This window comes from Natator depressus, chromosome 27 (genome assembly GCF_965152275.1).
Source record: "Natator depressus isolate rNatDep1 chromosome 27, rNatDep2.hap1, whole genome shotgun sequence".
NCBI lineage: Eukaryota > Metazoa > Chordata > Testudines > Cheloniidae > Natator > Natator depressus.
Genome location: NC_134260.1, coordinates 15,234,665 through 15,255,098, shown reverse-complemented (window position 1 = coordinate 15,255,098; position 20,434 = coordinate 15,234,665). Strand labels below are relative to the sequence as shown.

At 52.2% G+C, this 20,434-nt stretch overlaps 2 protein-coding genes across 2 annotated transcripts; one reads left to right on the top strand and one right to left on the bottom strand.

Moving 5' to 3' along the window:
* Nucleotides 1-4,822: 4,822 nt before the first annotated feature.
* Nucleotides 4,823-10,708, top strand: PSMC3IP (PSMC3 interacting protein). Its single transcript, XM_074940408.1, has 8 exons — nt 4,823-4,966; nt 6,349-6,455; nt 6,924-7,013; nt 7,700-7,811; nt 8,045-8,190; nt 9,013-9,066; nt 9,976-10,035; nt 10,224-10,708. Exons 1-8 carry the CDS (start codon nt 4,933-4,935, stop codon nt 10,281-10,283), a joined length of 663 nt encoding a protein of 220 aa, XP_074796509.1. The 5' UTR covers nt 4,823-4,932; the 3' UTR covers nt 10,284-10,708.
* Nucleotides 10,709-11,136: 428 nt separating this feature from the next.
* On the bottom strand, nt 11,137-20,217 carry MLX (MAX dimerization protein MLX). Its single transcript, XM_074940409.1, has 8 exons — nt 20,158-20,217; nt 18,401-18,437; nt 17,731-17,820; nt 16,771-16,877; nt 16,380-16,479; nt 15,517-15,616; nt 14,786-14,987; nt 11,137-13,538 (listed from the first exon to the last, which is right to left on the bottom strand). Exons 1-8 carry the CDS (start codon nt 20,200-20,202, stop codon nt 13,482-13,484), a joined length of 738 nt encoding a protein of 245 aa, XP_074796510.1. The 5' UTR covers nt 20,203-20,217; the 3' UTR covers nt 11,137-13,481.
* Between the last annotated feature and the right edge of the window lie 217 nt (nt 20,218-20,434).

The window sequence follows — 20,434 nt, the reverse complement described above, 5'->3', positions numbered from 1 at the left end:
AAAAGCCCTGTGTGAGCACTTTGCAAACACTGAAATGAACCTTGTCATAAGACTTAATGTCTTGCAGGTTGTTTGAAGAAAATGGAATCTCACTGTGCCAAACTGTACTGCTATTGCATGAGTAACTTACAGCACCAGAGGCTCAAACTTCAGGTGCAACTTGACAAGTTGACTTTTTTTAAACCTGGAAAAAGTATTTAACTCTTATGTGATATCTTGCCTTTTTCCAACTGTTTCCTCTTCTCTGCTGTGAGGAAGAACCAACCATGTATGAAATCATCCTTTTACACTCCATAGTGGTGTTAATACCATGCTGTAAAACTATTCAGAAGTTCTGGTGACCCTAAGTACTTTAAAACAAGATTTGCAGCTCCCCAAGTCAATGCAAGCGCTCTAAACTCAGCTGGCTTTATTGGACAACTGGATAGATTAATTGTATCAGATCAGGGCAAAACAAGTCAATATAAATCTGGTGTGGTGGTGGTCTCTGAAACATCCCTGTTTAAATGCATCTCTTTGTAAGCAATCAGCATAATCAAAACTAGAACTGAAAAAACAATGCTAGGTGCTAATTATAGCCTATTTTCAGATGCATCTACTAGTGATTTAAGAGTCTGTGAACACCCAGTTTATTCCCTGGAGTACTAACACTTCCTGTATCACAGACTCGTTTCTTCAGCCATCCCTTTGACCCCAACCCCCCCCAAAAGGCTGTGTGTCATGGGGGAGCAGAGCTAGGACGCTGGTGTTCTGAGCATGGATCTCCTATGGATTGCCTTCTCTGCCACCGGGCAAGTAACTTTGCTTCTCCATACTTCATTGTTGCTATTTAGAAGTTGTTTGCCTCTTATGGGGGCTGTCAAGGAGGAGAAAATAAACCAATCCATGATGAGCAGTATAGGTTTCCCCCAGACTATTGCCACTGCTTTTGCTAGTGCAGGCTCCAAAACGAAGCTTCATACACACAGTGTTGTGAATTTTTGGCTCTATATTTTCATACTCATTACAGCCCTCCTTATCCATTGTGTATTCACTACCATGCCTTTTAAAGCTGAAGAAGAATGCCGTACTCCACCTAAATCTCTGAAAATTCTTATGAGTTATGTCTTTACTAGTATACAGTGGTGTTGTAGCAGTGTTGGTCCCAGGATATTTTGTCTTTACTAGTGGCAGTCGACCTGTCTTTTCTCTTGTAAGGCCAGATAGAAAACCAACGCCTTCTGCTGACTAAGGGGGACGTTTTTTCTTTAATATTCTCTGCTGAAGAAAATGACTCTTGCAGCAGAACACCCCAAACGGTCTATAACTATGGATGGGTGATGGGTACCTCTAGGTCAAAGTGCGTCCTTTGCTGGGGTGCAGGAAGGGAGAGCTAACACATTGTAACAAATGGGGATGTCTGTTCTCAGCTGTGGCTCAAGTGATACTAGGGCCACTTAAATATAATTCTTTGGAACACGCCTGACCTGCCCTCCCCCCCCCCCCCCCGGGAGCAGAGTTCACCTGGTTTTGTGAACAATGTGAGACTTTGGCGGGGGAGGAATCTTGTGATTTTACATTTTAATGGCTCTCTGGCAGTTTCCAAGATCTTTAGTAACTTGTGAAAACGTGTAAATTTGCTCAGCTGAAACTTTCTGTAGACCAGCATATTCACTGTGAAAGCATCTAATTCCAGCTGAAGTTGCACCATCTCTAGAATTCATTAGTTTAGGATTTTATGACTTTAAATCATAGCATTTTAAGACACATGATACCACCCTGCCCTTTTTGGCCAAATAATAATGTGAAGTCAGTCGTCACGAAGTCAGTGACGTTCCTAGTGAAACTATACACCCGAAGGCTTGCATAGGACAGCGTGCAGCGCTCTGTAACTTTTAAATGGGTTGGTTTTGATATCATTGGTGTGGCAATATCATCCTTTGTGTTTACAGTAGCCACCCTTGTGAACATTTGAGTCATTTGTCAGTTTGCAATTTTTGAAGTGAGTTAAGTAAAATGTTGATAATAAGAACTTAGTTTTTGTCTTTATTTTTTATATATTCTACTGGCTCGTAGTAGGTGGAATTAAATAAACACCTGGTTCATGCAAGGAGTATCCCCCGATAGGGACAGCTCTGCCCTGGGGGGCACAGAGTAACCCCTCCCTGGTGGGGGAGGGGATGGACAGCTCTGCCCTAGAGTGGGGGAGGCAGGGACAGCTTTAAGAAGGGCTCTAGAGGTGATCCTGGCAATTACAGACCAGTAAGTCTAACATCAGTACTGGGCAAATTAGTTGAAACAATAGTAAAGAATAAAATTGTCAGACACATAGAAGAACATAAATTGTTGCGCAAAAATCAACATGGTTTCTGTAAAAGGAGATCATGTCTTACTAATCTATTAGAGTTATTTGAGGGGGTCAACAAACATGTGGACAAGGGGGATCTAGTGGACATAGTGTACTTAGATTTCCAGAAAGCCTTTGACGAGGTCCCTCACCAAAGGCTCTTATGTAAATTAAGTTGTCATGGGATAAAAGGGAAGATCCTTTCATGGACTGAGAACTAGTTAAAAGACAGGGAACAAAGGGTAGGAATAAATGGTAAATTTTCAGAATGGAGAGGAGTAACTAGTGGTGTTCCCCAAGGGTCAGTCCTAGGACCAATCTTATTCAACTTATTCATAAATGATTTGGAGGAAGGGTGGCAAACAGTGAGGTGGCAAAGTTCCCAGATGATACTAAACTGCTCAAGATAGTTAAGACCAAAGCAGACTGTGAAGAACTTCAAAAAGATCTCACAAAACTTAAGTGATTGGGCAACGAAATGGCAAATGAAATTTAATGTGGATAAATGTAAAGTAATACACATTGGAAAAAATAACCCCAACTATACAGAGAATCTGATGGGGGCTAATTTAGCTACAACTAATCGGGAGAAAGATCTTGGAGTCATCGTGGATAGTTCTCTGAAGACGTCCCCACAGTGTGCAGCAGCATTCAAAACAAACGGGATGTTAGGAATCATTAAAAAAGGGATAGAGAATAAGACAGAGAATATCTTATTGCCCTTATATAAATGCATGGTATGCCCACATCTTGAATACTGCGTACAGATGTGGTCCCCTCATCTCAAAAAAGATACACTGGCATTAGAAAAGGTTCAGAAAAGGGCAACTAAAATGATTAGGGGTTTGGAATGGGTCCCATATGAGGAGAGATTAAAGAGGCTACGACTTCTCACCTTGGAAAAGAGGAGATGGGGGGGTGGGATATGATAGAGGTCTATAAAATCGTGAGTGGTGTGGAGAAAGTGAATAAGGAAAAGTTATTTACTTGTTCCCATAATATAAGAACTAGGGGCCACTAAATGAAATTAGTGGGCAGCAGGTTTAGAATGAATAAAAGGAAGTTCTTCTTCACTCAGCGCACAGTCAACCTGTGGAACTCCTTGCCAGAGGAGGTTGTGAAGGCGGGGCCTATAACAGGGTTTAAAAGAGAACTGGATAAATTCAGGGAGGACAGGTCCATCAATGGCTGTTAGCCAGGCTGGGCAGGGATGGTGTCCCTTGCCTCTGTTTGCCAGAGCTGGGAACGGGCGACGGGATGGATCGCTTGATGATTCCCTGTTCTGCCCATTCCCTCTGGGGCACTTGGCATTGGCCACTGTCGGCCGACCGGACACTGGGCTGGATGGACCCTTGGTCTGACCCCGTCTGGCCCTTCTGGGGGGGTGTGACGGGCAGCTCTGCCCGGGGGGGACACAGCTCTGCGGGGGGGGGGTGATGGGCAGCTCTGCGGGGGGGGGTGTGACGGGCAGCTCTGCCCGGGGGGGGACACAGCTCTGCAGGGGGGGGTTGACGGGCAGCTCTGCCCGGGGGGGGGACACAGCTCTGCGGGGGGGGGGGTTGACGGGCAGCTCTGCCTGGGGGGGGGGACACAGCTCTGCGTGGGGGGGGGGGTGTGACGGGCAGCTCTGCCCGGGGGGGGGACACACAGCTCTGCGGGGGGGGGGTTGACGGGCAGCTCTGCCCGGGGGGGGAACACAGCTCTGCAGGGGGGGGGGTTTGACGGGCAGCTCTGCCTGGGGGGGGGACACAGCTCTGCGAGGGGGGGTGATGGGCAGCTCTGCCCGGGGGGGGACACAGCTCTGCGGGGGGGGGGTTGACGGGCAGCTCTGCCCGGGGGGGGGACACAGCTCTGCGTGGGGGGGGGGGTGTGACGGGCAGCTCTGCCCGGGGGGGGGACACACAGCTCTGCGTGGGGGGGGGGGTTTGACGGGCAGCTCTGCCCGGGGGGGGACACAGCTCTGCGGGGGGGGGGGTTGACGGGCAGCTCTGCCCGGGGGGGGACACAGCTCTGCGGGGGGGGGGGTTGACGGGCAGCTCTGCCCGGGGGGGGGGACACAGCTCTGCGTGGGGGGGGGGTGTGTGACGGGCAGCTCTGCCCGGGGGGGGGACACAGCTCTGCGGGGGGGGGGGTTGACGGACAGCTCTGCCCGGGGGGGGACACAGCTCTGCGGGGGGGGGGGTTGACGGGCAGCTCTGCCCGGGGGGGGGGACACAGCTCTGCGGGGGGGGGGGGTTGACGGGCAGCTCTGCCCGGGGGGGGGGGACACAGCTCTGCGAGGGGGGGTGATGGGCAGCTCTGCCCGGGGGGGGACACAGCTCTGCGGGGGGGGGGTTGACGGGCAGCTCTGCCCGGGGGGGGGACACAGCTCTGCGGGGGGGGGTGATGGGCAGCTCTGCGGGGGGGGGACACACAGCTCTGCGGGGGGGGTGATGGGCAGCTCTGCGGGGGGGGGCCCGGCCCAGGCACCACCTGCACTAGCGCGGTGTGATTGGGGGCCGGGGGCCGCGGCCGGACGCGGGGACGGTAACCATGGCAGCCGCCGAGCGTTCCTTCCGCTTCCGCTCCCGCTCCCGCTCCGCCGCGGGCCCGCGCAGAGAGCGAGGATGAGCAAGGCCCGAGAGAGCCCCGCGGCGACAGGTGAGCACGGGCCCCGCCCCCCCAGGCCCGACCCTCACCCCCCCCGCCCGCCTGCTGGGCTGGCCCCCCCCCCCGCTGGGCCGGGTTCCCCCCCTCCTCAGGCCCGGCCCTCCCCCCCCCCCCGCCGGCCCGACCCCCCCCGCCCCAGGCCCGACTCTCCCCCGCCCCCTGGGCCGGGCCCCCCCCCTTCCTCAGGCCCGACCTTCCCCCCCAACCCGCTGGGCCGGGTCCCCCTCCTCAGGCCCGACTCTCCCCCCTCCGCCTCCTGGGCCGGGTCCCCCCCTTCCTCAGGCCCGACCCCTCCCCCCTCAGGCCCGGCCCTCCCCCCCCCCCCCGCTGGCCCGACTCTCCCCCACCCCCTGGGCCGGGCCCCCCCCTTCCTCAGGCCCGACCTTCCCCCCCAACCCGCTGGGTCGGCCTCCCCCTTTCTCTGGCCTGACCCTCATTTCCCCCCCCACACCCGGGCCAGGCCCCTCTTCTCTCCCACCCAACCCCCACCCCTTCCTCCTGCCTGAGTCCTCTCCCCCTCCCCCCAAGGACCAAGTCACCCTTCCTGACCACCCCCACCAGCCCTGGCCCCCTTCCTCCCACCTGACCTCCCTTCCCAAGGGCCAGGCAGCACTCCCTTGCCCCTGCTGTGGCCAAGCCCTGGCGCTGAGCCCCTTGCCCCATCTCTTCCCTGTACTTATCAGAAAAACCCGGGAGGTGGGCAGGCGCAAGCCCACCAACTTCTAAAGGCCCCTCCCCCAGCCTAGGGGGAGGGACCACTGGAACCAGGCACCAAATGAATACGAGGGACAACTAATGAAAAACAGGGATCGGAGTGATGGTCACCGGTTCAAAACAAGGGTACCGGATGGGGACACAAAGCAGAGGACCCCGGACAGCGCCCACTGCTCCTCAAAGGTATCTAGGGAGCCAGCAGACGCTGCCGAGTGGAACTCTGCCTGGATGCGTGAGATGAGGGAGGAACGGAAATAGGCCCCGCAGTTGCAGAGCACCCCCTCGTCCAACATCTTTCTCCTGGTGTTATAGATGGTGACTTTAGCTAGAGCTAAGAGGAGGTTGATGAGGAGGTCTCGCGATTTTGTGAGGCCTCGGATAGGGTGTGCGAAAATGAACAGGTGTGGGGAAAAGTGCAGCCAGAACCTCAACAGGGGCTGCAACCTGGCGCATTCGAGGTAAGCGTGCGCCAGGTTCTCCCTCACGCTGCAGAAAGGGCAGGCCTTGGGTACGGGGGTGAACCACGCCAGATATATGCCCGTGCTCACAGCTCCACGAAGGAGCCACCAACCGATGTCCCCGGTGGGCCTTGGGACCAAGGTGGAATAAAGGCTGGCCCACTGGGGCTCCTCACCCTCCACAACCTCTCTTACCCATAGGAGGAGCTGCCGCAATCCTGCTTCGCTACCTCCGGGACCAGAATCGGCCGCACAGCGCCCAGGACGCCTTTGGGAACCTGCAGCGGGAGCATGGGCTGGGCAAGACGGTGAGAGGCAGGCAGAGCTAGAAGCCTGCCCAGATGCACCCACCACAGAGGCTCCCCAGTCTGGCTCCTCCCCCCCTCCCTGCCTTGGCTGCTTGGAGCAAGGCGCCAAGGCAGGTCAGAGCCTTCCACCCAAGCAAGAAGCTGGTAGGGAGCGTCTTAGTGACCCCGCCAGATGGGTGGGAGCTGCCACTGCCTCCCTTCCCCAGAGATTGTCCCACAGCAGCGTGAGAAACCCCCAGCCTCTGGCTAACCCACACCACAGGCAGGTGGTGGGTGGCAGCAAGAACCCCTTGGATAGGTGCACAGATGGCTGGCTGCATGGGCAGATACCATATCTGCAGCTGTAACAACACACACAGCCCTTCAGGCCTGTCTAGTTCATCTCTTCCCTCCCCAGCTTACTCCCCAGGGTAGCTTTCTGGTGCTTCGTCCAGTTCTCATGTGGACTCCTGTTCCTTTTTGCATCAGGCTGTGGTGAAAGCACTGGAGCAGCTGGCTCAACAAGGGAAAATAAGAGAGAAGGCTTATGGGAAACAAAAAATATACTTTCCAGACCAGGTGAGATGAATCTGTTCAATTTCCGTAGGAAACAAAAACAATCTCGAGTGAAAAACTAAACAGATCAGCTCCAAGTAAAGCCTTTTGGCGAGGCACGGCCTTCCCTGTAGTGTTTGTTAGTGTGCTGACAGCTGCATCAGGCACAGAGGAGACACTGTCGAGAAGCTTTTATTTACATATCGGTTCAGCACAAAATGCACGAGGAGACTCCAGTATGTATGTTTATATGGGCACCTGCAGCTTTCCTCACGCTTCAAAGCAATATACGCTGTCTTGCATTTATTCCATTCAAATGCTTTGGTTCTTCCTTTTACTTTGGATTATTTTGTTTGAAGGAACCCACCAATCCGCTGTTCACTAACGTAAAACCTGCTGTTTAGCTGTGTAACAGCCTAGACAATGTCTCCAGTTTAGACTATAATGTAATACATATGAACTTTTGTTAATATTAACAATGGCCAAAGCTATGCCATTCTAGCCCGTTTATTAGTATTCTTCCCATCCCTTCATAACCAATGGAGATGATACCTTTAGGAGCACATTGTGTATGGCGGATCTCGAGAACTGCAGCAAGCTGTCATGGGAACAAATGTCTCGAAGATGTCTGTCAAAAATGGGTGGTGGTGACTGTACAGGGAACATCTGTTTACTGTAATTCATAATGCATCATCTTTCTTCTCTCTCAGGATCAGTTTCCCACAGTGAGTGATTCTGAGTTTAAAGCCTTGGACAATGAAATCTCGGAGCTTTCTTCAAAAGTACAAACCCTTCAACAGAGCTGCCGTCATATGGAATCAGGTGTGTTTGAATTTCCGCTTCTACTGCCAGGTTTATTTCAAAGTAGATTAGCTCGGAAGCTGAACCAGCATGGAGTGTGTGTGAGGCAGCGCAGCGTGGCACCAAGCATGGAGCGTGTGTTGTGAGGCAGCGCATTGCGGTGCCAGCATGGAGTGTGGCATCATGCAGACATTAATGCTAGCTGTTGAGCTGTAGCTGTGGGCATCCCTGGGTAACTAGCGATTCCATTCCAGAACTGAAGGATCTGAATGGCTCAATGACAACCCCAGAGATGATTAAAGAGATTGAAGAGTTAAAAAAAGATTGTGCCAGTTACACAGAGAAACTGGAGCGAATTAAATCTGCAGCCAACCATGTGACTCCCGAAGAGAAAGAGAAGGTAAAGAGCTGGACGGGGCTGTGCCACGGAACGCAGCAGCCGAGAGCCCAGCTCAGCGCTACTTGTCTTAACAAAATACTCAATAAATGATCCTTAGATGTAGACAGGGAATAGCTTGTCCCTTTTGGATGTGTCCTCTATTTCTGTAAGCCAGGTGGTGTGTCTGAGGATGAAAGGCACCTTAGAATGCTGACAGACGTTTCAAATCTGACATCAAACGCTGAAGAATTGGAGTGGTTGTGGGAGAGGTTTGAAACTCCAGCACAAACTGTCCTCTTCTCAATTAACTTCCCAATGTTCCTGTTTATAGGCGAAGGCTGTGCTTTAGTGGCCTCCTCTCTGAAGTCTGATCACACTACCTGGGCATTACCTACTGGGCGTGCTGCAGTGCTGGTCAGCTTTAAGTATGGCTAACTCCAGCATGGCGGAGCCAATCCCAGAGTCTGATGTTGCTGGAAATGTCCTGCTCCCTAATGTTCTCAGCAAACCCTTCGCTGTGTGCCTCCTTAGATTGTGTGTGTATCTAGAGGGGGCAGCTATAAAGGCTGGTACCTGAGTGACTCTTGCCTGCAACCCTTTGCTCTGGGTTGTCATTTTATTAATACAGATATTCAACATTTTAGCCTCTCAAATCATCCATTTTAAAAGGAGACCCACTTCCAAAGAGCTTATTTGTCAGACAGTTGCCTGCACTGTGTGATGGTCTTGAACACAAAATAAGCATCTTGCTCTGGCCTGGCCTCCCCTCCTAGCAGTAGTTCCTTGCTTCACACTAGGGAGCGGCTGGGTTTAATGTTACTCATTCAGTCTTGTTGGTTGCAGGTTTACAACGAGAAAAAGCTGTACTGTAAAGAATGGAGAAGGAGGAAGAGAATGGTAGCGACCTTTATTATGAATACTGGGTAGATGGGCACTATTGGGTGGTGGCAATGATACCCAAGAGGCGACTGGGTGTTTCATTCAGGGGAAAATGCTAGCGACGTAATGATTTATGGAGCAGCCCTGGGGGTCTGTGCTAGCTGATCATCTTGTTTCCACAGCTTGCTGTCAAGCTAGCCAAGAACTAATTGACCTATGAACCTCTGCAGCACTCAGCTCATACTAGTCTTGAAGTGGTGATGCCTGGGCCCTTCTGGTGTCACCCAGGAGGAGGAACCACAAGGCCACTTCTCCCCACTCTAATGCTGCTGTTCTCCAGCTTCCATCCCATAGTTTCTAGTGCTGGGAGAGCAGCCATCCTGGCAGGGAGACCTCTTCCTGGGCTCTGATTTCAGCTTTCCAACGTATGGACATAGCAAGACAAGCTCCCAACCATCCTCTCTGGCTTTCCAGTGGCAGCTCCCTCTCCCACTCACCAGAGTCATCTTGTTCGGGGGGCTTCAGGTTTATAGTCTAATAGTGATGCCAAACTGCCACTTTAAATGGACCAGTGGTCCATTTAAGCAAAGCAGATTATCATCGCTTAGAGCCCTGAAATATATGGGGTGAAAGGAACCCTACAGCTGTCTGCCAGGGACCATTGCACTTTCATTCGTGTGTAGTGGCTAACCGGGAGGAGACCTGATTTCAGCAGCCTGCGTAGTGGCCTCTGCTGGGGGGTGTGCAAGGCAGGCGTGCGCCCTAGGAAGCCTCACTACTTGTGGCCATGGGGGCTAACGCTTTGGCCTTTGCTAAGCTGTGTACGTAAGACTTCTCCCGCTGTGAGCTTGCCCAGGTTTCACTTAACGTGTCTGTTTTCTGAAGAAATGGAGCTAAATATTCTTTCAAATTATTTTGTTTTACCAGGCGACTGAGCTACTTGATGCAATTCTGGAGGGCTACCCCAAAAGCAAGAAACAGTTCTTTGTAAGTACGACCAGATCCACCCACCTTTGATTAACGTAAATCTGCAGGTATTCTGCTGCAAGTGGTGTAACCCTCAGTAGGTCCCACAGTGCTGGCAAGGGCCCTGTTTCTGAATTCTCTCTGTGCTGTACAGCCAGTGTAACTCTCCGTTGGGCTCTTGGTAAAGAGGCTGCGTTGTTCTTGTGCAGGAGGAAGTTGGGATAGAGACGGATGAGGATTACAATGTCACTTTGCCGGTGGCTGTCTGAGTTGCTGATAGGAGCCACTGCTCCAGGGGAGAAAATTGGCCAGTGTGGAACCCAACAGAAGCCGCTTCTGAAACTTGCACTGTTTGTAGGGCTTGGTTTTGTCCTGCGTCTTTTATATATGTTTATGTTTTAAAATGCTTTGCAGTCAGGAGGGTGGCTAGAGGGGTTGAGGCAGCTCCAGGTCCCATCATATCCTCATTTGCAGTGGAGTCGTTTTATTATCCTTTGTTGCAATGGGCAGTTGGGATGGTGCCTCTCCACGGGGCTATGGGTGTGTTGGATTGCCAACAAGTAGGTGAGTTTGTTCTAGCAAAGGGAGGAAAGGAGCATTTAGGAGAGGAGAAAGAAACTAGTTGTGTAACTGTGTAGGGATGTACAGGCATCTCAATGTATTTAATAGAGAGGGTGGGAAACGCTTCCCGCAGCATCTACCATGTCGTAATGCTGTATATAGGAGTGTGATTCATTAAACACCCCTGTGTCTCGTCTTAGCCCTGCTTCTTCCATAATTATTTCTCACCCTGCATGTCCTGGTGGTAGCAAGACTGGCCTCCCGACTGCTCTCTGGCCTCCTGGCCGCTTTGCTCACACAAAAGGGAGGCTGGCTGTATTCCAGTCTGGTTTAACTGTGGCTTGAGAACCATCCGAGTCAGGCATCCGGATAACAGGGGATGACCGGGTGGGGAGGGCTGTTCCAATATGGCTGCCGTAACACTGGCTAAGGAGTCAAGTTGGGCATCCTGAAATCACTAGTCACTTCTGAAAAATTGGCCCTTGCCTTATCACCTCTCATAGCAAACACAGTGATTGTGTGTCAGAAATAAACAAACAGAGGGACAACCCTTAAAACGCTTAGCAAAAATTTATTATAATTACTTTTCATGATAGAAAAATATTTCATTTCCACCTGAGTGAGGTCTGTAAAAAGCAATGTCCTTTGAGAAATACACATGCCACTTATTAGTAAACAGCACAGGCTACTGCTTCTGCAAACAGGGTGCTTTCCTTACAGCAAAGCAACATCTTACAAGAGTTACCCATCTGTGCTTGAGTACGGCCATAGAGGTAGCTGCCCCTATTGTGTGCAATTCACTTCAGCAGTTAGGCATGTTGCTGCAAACAAACTCTTGAACTTCCTAGGGGCTGTATGCTGCATTTGGACCGACAGGGACACTCAATGCGGGCTTTGTAGAAGTGCTTTGTTTTATAAAATCCAAGACCAACAGGAATATTTCCTTGATTAAATGGAAACAGCAGTTTAAACATTACGCCCCTGCTTCAGTGTTTGAAAGGCAGGCAGCCAGCACCGAGAAACTACCATACCCAAACTGAAGAAAACGCACAACAGTCACTAACACGGGATTTTTAGAAGTGTGGTAGGAACATAATTGAAAATCGACAAATACTGTTGTAAGAGAGGTTTCAGAGTAGCAGCCGTGTTAGTTGTATTCGCAAAAAGAAAAGGAGTACTTGTGGCACCTTAGAGACTAACAAATTTATTTGAGCATGAGCTTTCGTGAGCTACAGCCGATGAAGTGAGCTGTAGCTCACAAAAGTTTATGCTCAAATAAATTTGTTAGTCTCTAAGGTGCCACAAGTCCTCCTTTTCTTGTTGTAAGAGAGTTACTCTGTTGGGGTAATTCCAATAGTGTCACCTTGTTTGAGTAGTAAAACACCATGGCTGCTTTAGCAGACAGCTGCCATCTGCTTTAAGAGACCTGAAGGGCTATAGTGAACGAAACAGGGTGTAACTGATTTAAATTGTCTCAGACAAGCAGCTGTCTGCAAAACGTAAACTGATAACATGTTAGTGTGATTTTTTTTTCAATGCATTACAAAAATCAAGGCTTTATTATATATAAAACTATAGTTCTAAACAAGAGTAGACGTCTACTTAGAATCCACAGCAGCTCTGTGCTAGACTATTCTACTTTCCCACACAGTGTGACTTCATCAGAAAGTGCCATGTCATATAAAGCCTGACAGAGATCAGCCTCTGTACCGATAAAACTGGAGAAGGCTGTAGCGAAAGCTGCATGCATGTTTAATTGTTTAGGAAATGTGGCTAGAGTCGAAAAGGCCAAGTCAGCAGCTGGCTCAAGCAGAGGCTCGAGGCCATGGTCATCTGCACAAGAAGGAGAGTCCCTTCAGCACTGGGATTAAGTGACTCTCCTTGTGGCAGTGAGGGGCCAACCCACCCAGCTTCCTCTGTATGGCCTTTTGGAAAGTCATTCTACACCAGTAAAGCAAGCAGCCTTCCATCCCTAGGCCGAACTAGACCATTGGGATTGAGGCCCATAGGAATTGCTAGTCCAGAACCCATCTCGACAGTAACTAGAACCAGCTGCTTCAGAGGAAGGTGCAAGAAAGCCTGCAGAGATGGGAGAACCTCTCCCAAGGGCAGCTTCTTCCTAACCCCCTTTAGTAGAGATCGGTTTGCCTGGTGCAGGAGGGTTCATAACCCAGCTCAAGTCTTTAATCCTAATGTGGCAACTGGCTCTGGGGTGGGGGGAAGAGGTCTCCCTTACTATCGCCACTCTCTGCTTCCTTTCACAGCCCTGCATTGCCCTGTGGAAAGGTGCCTGGGTAGCTGCGATTTCAGCAAGTGCTCACCTGGAAACCGAACAGCCTGTGTTCCATCTGTTCTACAGCTCATGCCCAGGCTCTGTGGTTTTCAGGGTGTGCATCCCAGCAGGCAGTAATGTGCACTGCTAAGATGGCCAGGCAGTAGTTAAGACTCCAGGCCATTCCCCATCACAGGGAGCAGGACCATCTGCCTGCTACAAAGCAGATCCCTCCCACCGGCTGAGCTACTGCCGCTCTTGCAAAGAGTCAGGGGCTCAGGCAAGGCCCGTTCACTGCCATGCCAGTTTGGGTGAGACAGCCTCTCCTGCCTTCCTTTGGGGCAATGAGAAGTGTATTTAATCCACATCTAAACTCCCTTCTCTGCTGACTGAGTCCCTACACACCCTCTGGTGCTACAGACTGCAACAGGATCTGTGGAGAGGTACATAAGCCCAGTTTTGGTTTTTGGTCAATACAATAAATAATCCAGAGAGAAGCTTTAACAACAACAAGGGAAACAGACCAGCCATTCCTGGAGTCTGTTTCCCAACTCCGTCCCTGCTGGCGGTACCCCATAGCAGTATGGATGAAGAACGCAGGCCCATGCTGCTGGGGCACTAGCAGGGAGAGCAGTCAGTAGAGCTGATTCTTCAGCTGATGCAGAACCCCAAGCACGATGTCCCGCAGAGTCTGAGGAGAACAAGGAGGAGGCAGGATCAGTCACTCTGCAGGACGAATAAACATTCACCTTGGCAATGCCTCTGTGGGTTCCAGAACAGACCAGGGAACTCCTTACAGAGGGGAATACATGTGTAGAAAGGCAGCTGGGTACCTGCTGCACCAGCCACGCACAGCGGTGTTTATGGGAACAAACCTGGGGGTCATGGGGTACATGGCTTCAGTGCCTCAGGATTACTTAGAGTACAGGACCTGCCAGCTTGGATCAGACCAAGGGCCCGTCCTGGCCATTTCCTGTCTGACAGTAGCAGAACCAGCTGCTTTAGAGAAAGGAAGTCTAGTGCAAGAAGGTGTGGTATGACGACTTGCCCCTCAGGGAAGGTTCTCCCTGGCTCCCATGAGCTAGAGCCTCATTTATGCTCTGAAACAGGAGGGTTTCTGTCCCTGTCAAAGCTCGTGTTTGCTGGGGCTCTTGTTCTCCAGCTAAGTGCCTATGGGTATCTCTACGCTGAGAGAAGAACCCCACAGCAGCAAGTTTCAGAGCCTGGGTCAGGTAACTCGGGCTCGAAGAGCGTGCACTATGGGGCTCAAAATAGTAGAGTAGATATTCCTGCTCAGACTGGGGCCTGGGCTCTGAAACACCCCTCTCTGCCGGTTTGCAGAGCCTGGGCTCTGAGTCTCACTGCAGCAGGGGTTTTTGCAGTGTAGCTGTACCCTTGGGTTTGCCTGATCGCCTGTGGCAGGCAGCACTACCATGCCAGCTGCACAGTGGGGTAAAGTTTCCCTCTCTATTCATTTTGAATTTGCCACTTTCAGTTTCACACATGGTCCCTTTGCTCGTTAGGAGACCGGGAGAACAGGAGTTCTCCAGCTCCCTCCTCAGCCTCAGGCACAATTTTGCATCTCGTTATCATGTCCCCTGTTCTGCCTCTGGTAGACAGTCCCAGGCTTTCCATGCCCCTAGTCGTTCTCGTCACTTGTCTCTGAATCATCTACTTGTGCTTTGTCCTTTCAGAGATGGGGTGACTGGAACTGCATTCGCTATCTCCATCCTGGCCTTTAAACCTCCTAACGTGCTTGGACTGCTGCCCAGTGTTGAACTGGCCCTGGGGCTAGTAAATTAGAGCCCAGTAAGGTGTAGGAATAGTTCAAGCCGTTCCCTCCAATGTGCATTGCTTTGCATTTGTATCTACTGTAGCTATCTGGCCCTACGCAAGAGCTTGCCCCATGTTATTTTGTGTGCGGCTCCTAGTCCTTACCTGTGGCTTACAGTGCTCTTCAATCCAGCTGAAGACACAGGCTGAAAGTTCCTGAAAACTTGCTACTGAGATGGAGGCATTAAAGGACTGGAACAGTGAATCCATGATGCCTTGGAAAACATTAAACTTGACTTGGTCAGAGACCTGGTCTTTCCCCTCATTTGGATTATCCTGATGAGCTTTCACAATCTGCTCATAGTTTCTGAAATAAACCAAAGAAACCCAGATAAAATGGCAGGCTTGGGAAGCCAGCTCTGGCCTCAGACACCTTCCAAAGCTCTGTTTGAGGTGCGAGAGAGACCAAAGATGTGCCGTAGTGTTTCCTGAAGGCCCTTAACTTTGCTTGTTAGGACTATAAACAACACTCACACTGGCTGTATGGTTAAGGTAGCAGGCTCTGGGCTTAAATTCCTTAAGGGGAATAAATGCAGGGAAATCACGGTCTCCCTTCCATGTTGGAGAGGAGACCCAGGAACAGGCTGGGGCTTCTTGCTCTGAGTTGGCACCCCCCTATGGACAGTCCCCTTGCTCAGCCCATGCCCCTCGCACTATATTGGGATCTGTGTCAAATCCAGCTTGACCAGCGAGTCAGATACTATCCAGCCCTGGGATGGAATTGAGAGGGGGAGAAAAAGGTGAGTATGGCGGGTGTCTGCTGCAGTATGTAACAAACAGGATGTCCATCTCCCTGGCCCCTTGGGGTGGGAGATGTGCAACAAGTTGCTCCTTACACTTTCATGATCTTCAAAGCTGTGACATCTTTCCTGAGTGTAGAAACTTCCTCCTCCTGCTTCTTCTTCTCCTTATGGAGGAACTGAATGTAGTCAATGGCTGAAAAGCAAAGGGAGGATGAGGATTTAGGATGCTCGAGACAGATCAGAGGTCACAGTGATGACGCTCAGCAGGGGACAGGAGGAGCAGACACTGGGGCACCTGCAGGATTGATACATGGCCCTAGATTTCATCCCCACAGACCTCATGCATACAAACTGACCAGGAGCCAGGCTCCTCCTGTGACTCCTCTCCCCAGAGGGTCCCAGTGCTTCACATCCCAGCTCCAGGGAGGGGGAGCAAGGTGCTCTAGATCATACACTAGCAGTGGCCAAGCTGAGAGGAGTCCCAGCCTCCTAAGCCCTAGACACAGTCTTCCACCCTCAACCTAAGTGATTTCGATGCCCGTGAGCTGCAAGAAGGGGGTAACTCGGCTAGGCAGCTCGTGCGCCACCTTATAACAGTGTGCCTCCCTTGCACTGGTAGGCTGATTGCATAAGTGTTACTCAGTCTCAGCAAGAGTCCAGGACAGTGTTAACCTGCAGAGCCAGCCAGGAGTGGGTGGGGAGGGAGCAGACAACTCAGTGAGGCCTGGAACAAGGCACCTGCCATTTTAGTTTTGATTGTCTGCAGGGAGGGTTTTACAGCTCAGATGACTTTCCCCATGGAACCCCCATGAACAGAGGTGGGTCCAGTTCTGGCTGGCCAGTACCTCACTCAGTGACCAGAGGAGTACAGCCGTCCAGCACAGAAGCTATTTGTCACAGCTGTTGGGAATGCCAGCACAGGCCCAGAAATCGCTCCCCACCACCCCCAGACTCACTTTTCTGCAGGACGATGGCTTTGCTCAGTTTCTGGGAGCCAATGGAGAAGTCCTGCTGCTGGCACGTGGGAACGATGGCCTGCAAGTCATCGTAGCCTTTCTGCGGGGGGGCAGAGCGGAAGTGACAGCGTGTTTTAGATTCAACAGCATGGGATGATGGCAGCTGGCTGGGTAGATGGTTTAACAAGGTGGAAAGCTACAGCTCCCCCAAGTTGATACAAACCCCCTACAGCATCATGAACGTTTGGTGGAACACTGAATTTAACAGCTAAATAAATAACACAAGGTGCTGGTGCTGTAGAATAATGGGCCCTCCTGGGTCTGATGTGAAAGGAAGGTGCTGTCTGAATTCTCATGCAAAGGAACAGCCTGCTAGCTGCTCTGAGGTTACCTTGATGGCATCTCGTCTCTTCTGCTCGGCCTGGGTGTGGGCACGTCTGCGCCGGTCCTTGTATGACTCTTTGTAGGTTTCCTGGTGATAATCGCTGTCTTCATCATCTGCAGCGGAAGAATGGTCACCATCAGCTCTGGGGGCACGTGGCAACTCCCAGAGCCCAGGAAGCAGAGACAAAAACTGATACCTACAGTTACTGAGGTAACATGGAGACCACGCAGTGTCTGGACTGGGGATCATTTAGACACCTGTGCCTGAGAACAGCTCCCAGCGACACCACTTAGCTACCGACTGGATGGACTAGCTCCAAACAGTACTTTCAAAAGGATGGGGCCGAAACACAGTAAAGATCCACCTGTCCAAGGGCATCTCTGCTGACAACAGCCCACAGCGTGAGTGAGCAGCTGGGGAAATTCATTATAGGGAAGGCCAATAACAAAGATACTAGGTGCCAACTAGGCCACCTGCTTCTCCTGCAGACCCCTGGGGTTGGGTGCTGGCTTGTCTAGGCAGGATTCTCACTAGAAAGGCTCTGCAGCATTCCGGATTTCAAGAAGGACTGGGTGTCTAAGCTGAGATCCCTTCCACAGAGGGGCCAACTTTTCAGCACTTCCTAGAAATCAGGCCCCTTTAACATGTCTCAGAGTGGGCATCCATCACCACTCAGCACTTGAAAACGTTGGCCAAAAAGTTTCTTCAGACCTTCGCTCCAGCTCTCCTCTGTTCGCCATTACCAGGAGAGTCCTATCAAACTACCCTGCAGGAAGCCAGGACACCATCCTCCCTACCCAAGGGCAAGACTTCTGCTCTAGCTGGCAGAGGAAGCTCTTGCAATCACAGTCTCATAGAGAACATCTACCTAAGGAGAACGAGTCTGAATAGCAGTGCGAGAGCAGGAAAAGCCCCTATTAACTGAAGTGCTGGAGAAGCTGGTGGAACATAGAGAAGGGACCATACCTGTATTGGGGACTGAGGAGGCACTGGTGGAGCCAATGCTGTTAGCTCGGGATACTATGCTTCCTTTCCTAGTGCTTTCCACAAAGAGCGCTGAAAGAGAAAATACCACAGCGTATTTCCCTAAGTCATGCAGGAGGCGGTGGGTAAGTGTCACTAACCCCCAGAGACACTGCAAACTGGGACAGAGAAGGGATCAACTCTGGGAGGCAAGTCACAGGGCAACCAGCTCCAGGGATTAGCAGCTGTTGCAGTCCCGGTCAGTGTGCAGATAGGTGCGATGAATGCTGAAAAGCCATTGGGACCAGATGTGAAAGCCAAGTAAAGCACAGCAATGTAACTAATATCCTTTGCACCAGTTTCCCTATCTGTAAGATGGGGAAAATAAATTCTGGGAGACTTGCAAAGTGCTCCAAGAGCCTCTCATTAAAGGAGCAAAGAATACATTGATGATTGCATCTGTGCTGCTTTTTCGATGAGAAGATATTCATCTTGTTTTAAGAGGGCAAAGGGTCCAATAAGAGACTGTGGATTTGGACCAAATTTGACCAGGTTGTCCCTCTTCTAACAGCATAAGCTAGAGCAAAGGACAAAAGTGACCACAGTTCTCTAGCCCATTTAGTCAGCTGTGACCTGACAGAGTTTGGGAGGAGGAGGACACAAAGCTACTCACAGGGATCCAGTCCACTGTCACTGTATGCAGAATCCACCTGGTGCATTGTAGGATGAGCGAATTACAGCGTGAGAAAACAGGCAGAGAAGAGAGAAAAAGAAACGAACCAGTGAGTGAGGCAGTTTCCTCTTTAGTGAATTTGCTTTTTTGCGCAATAAACTATTTTGCCAACACGTGACAGCAAGTGGGAACAATGTGGGTGGTCACATGAGCCCCCACACAACACATATGCTTTCCAATTCCCTTGCAGGCTGAAACACTGGTTTGTTCTTCAGTTTAACAAGGCTGTGACTGCAGGATTGATCTGGTTTCAATTTTATTACACTTTATTCTAGGACTACATGGTCAGATTTTCAAAAGCATATACACATTGAGGACAATAGGAGAAGCTGGGTGTCGAGCAGACCCCTAGCCTGACGTTACCCCATCTCTGACCTGACCCCAGTCCTGACGTAACCCCTGACCCCTAGCCTGACGTGACCCCATCCCTGACCTGACCCCAGTCCTGACGTAACCCCTGACCCCTAGCCTGACGTTACCCCATCCCTGACCTGACCCCAGTCCTGACGTAACCCCTGACCCCTAGCCTGACGTGACCCCATCTCTGACCTGACCCCAATCCTGACATAACCCCTGACCCCTAGCCTGACGTGACCCCTTTTTTGACCTGACCCCAGTCCTGACGTAACCCCTGACCCCTAGCCTGACGTGACCCCATCTCTGACCTGACCCCAGTCCTGACGTAACCCCTGACCCCTAGCCTGACGTGACCCCTTTTTTGACCTGACCCCAGTCCTGACGTAACCCCTGACCCCTAGCCTGACGTGACCCCATCTCTGACCTGACCCCAGTCCTGACGTAACCCCTGACCCCTAGCCTGACGTGACCCCATCTCTGACCTGACCCCAATCCTGACATAACCCCTGACCCCTAGCCTGACGTGACCCCATCCCTGACCTGACCCCAGTCCTGACGTAACCCCTGACCCCTAGCCTGACGTTACCCCATCCCTGACCTGACCCCAGTCCTGACGTAACCCCTGACCCCTAGCCTGACGTGACCCCATCTCTGACCTGACCCCAATCCTGACATAACCCCTGACCCCTAGCCTGACGTGACCCCTTTTTTGACCTGACCCCAGTCCTGACGTAACCCCTGACCCCTAGCCTGACGTGACCCCATCTCTGACCTGACCCCAGTCCTGACGTAACCCCTGACCCCTAGCCTGACGTGACCCCATCCCTGACCTGACCCCAGTCCTGACATAACCCCTGACCCCTAGCCTGACGTGACCCCATCTCTGACCTGACCCCAGTCCTGACGTAACCCCTGACCCCTAGCCTGACGTGACCCCATCTCTGACCTGACCCCAATCCTGACATAACCCCTGACCCCTAGCCTGACGTGACCCCATCCCTGACCTGACCCCAGTCCTGACGTAACCCCTGACCCCTAGCCTGACGTGACCCCATCCCTGACCTGACCCCAGTCCTGACGTAACCCCTGACCCCTAGCCTGACGTGACCCCATCTCTGACCTGACCCCAGTCCTGACGTAACCTCTGACCCCTAGCCTGACGTGACCCCATCCCTGACGTGACCCCACCTGACTTCTGCCCCCCACAAAGCCCCGCCCTTCGGTTCCCCAGGCCCCTGCGGCTTCGGGCCTGTGGGGCGGAGAGGGGTCTCGCCCTCTCCCGGGGAGACGGGCCCCGCGGTGTGTCCCGCGCAGGCCGCCGTCCCGCTCCCGGGACTCACCTTCCCCCAGGGGTCCTCGGGCGAGGCGCCCGCCTGCTCCGCCATCTTCCCGGGGACTCCGGTCATGTGACCCCCCCAGCATCAGCCAATCACAGCGCCCGACCGCTGCAGCGCTAGCGGCTTCCGGGAGACGCCCGCCGCGGGGGCGGATGGGGGATGCAGAGTCTTCGCAGGGGCTGCCGGGAACTGTAGTTCCACCGCGGGGACTGATGGGAGCCGAAGTGTGTCCCGGGCCCTGGCCCGTCGGAGCCACGAGGGGGCGCCGTGACACAGGATC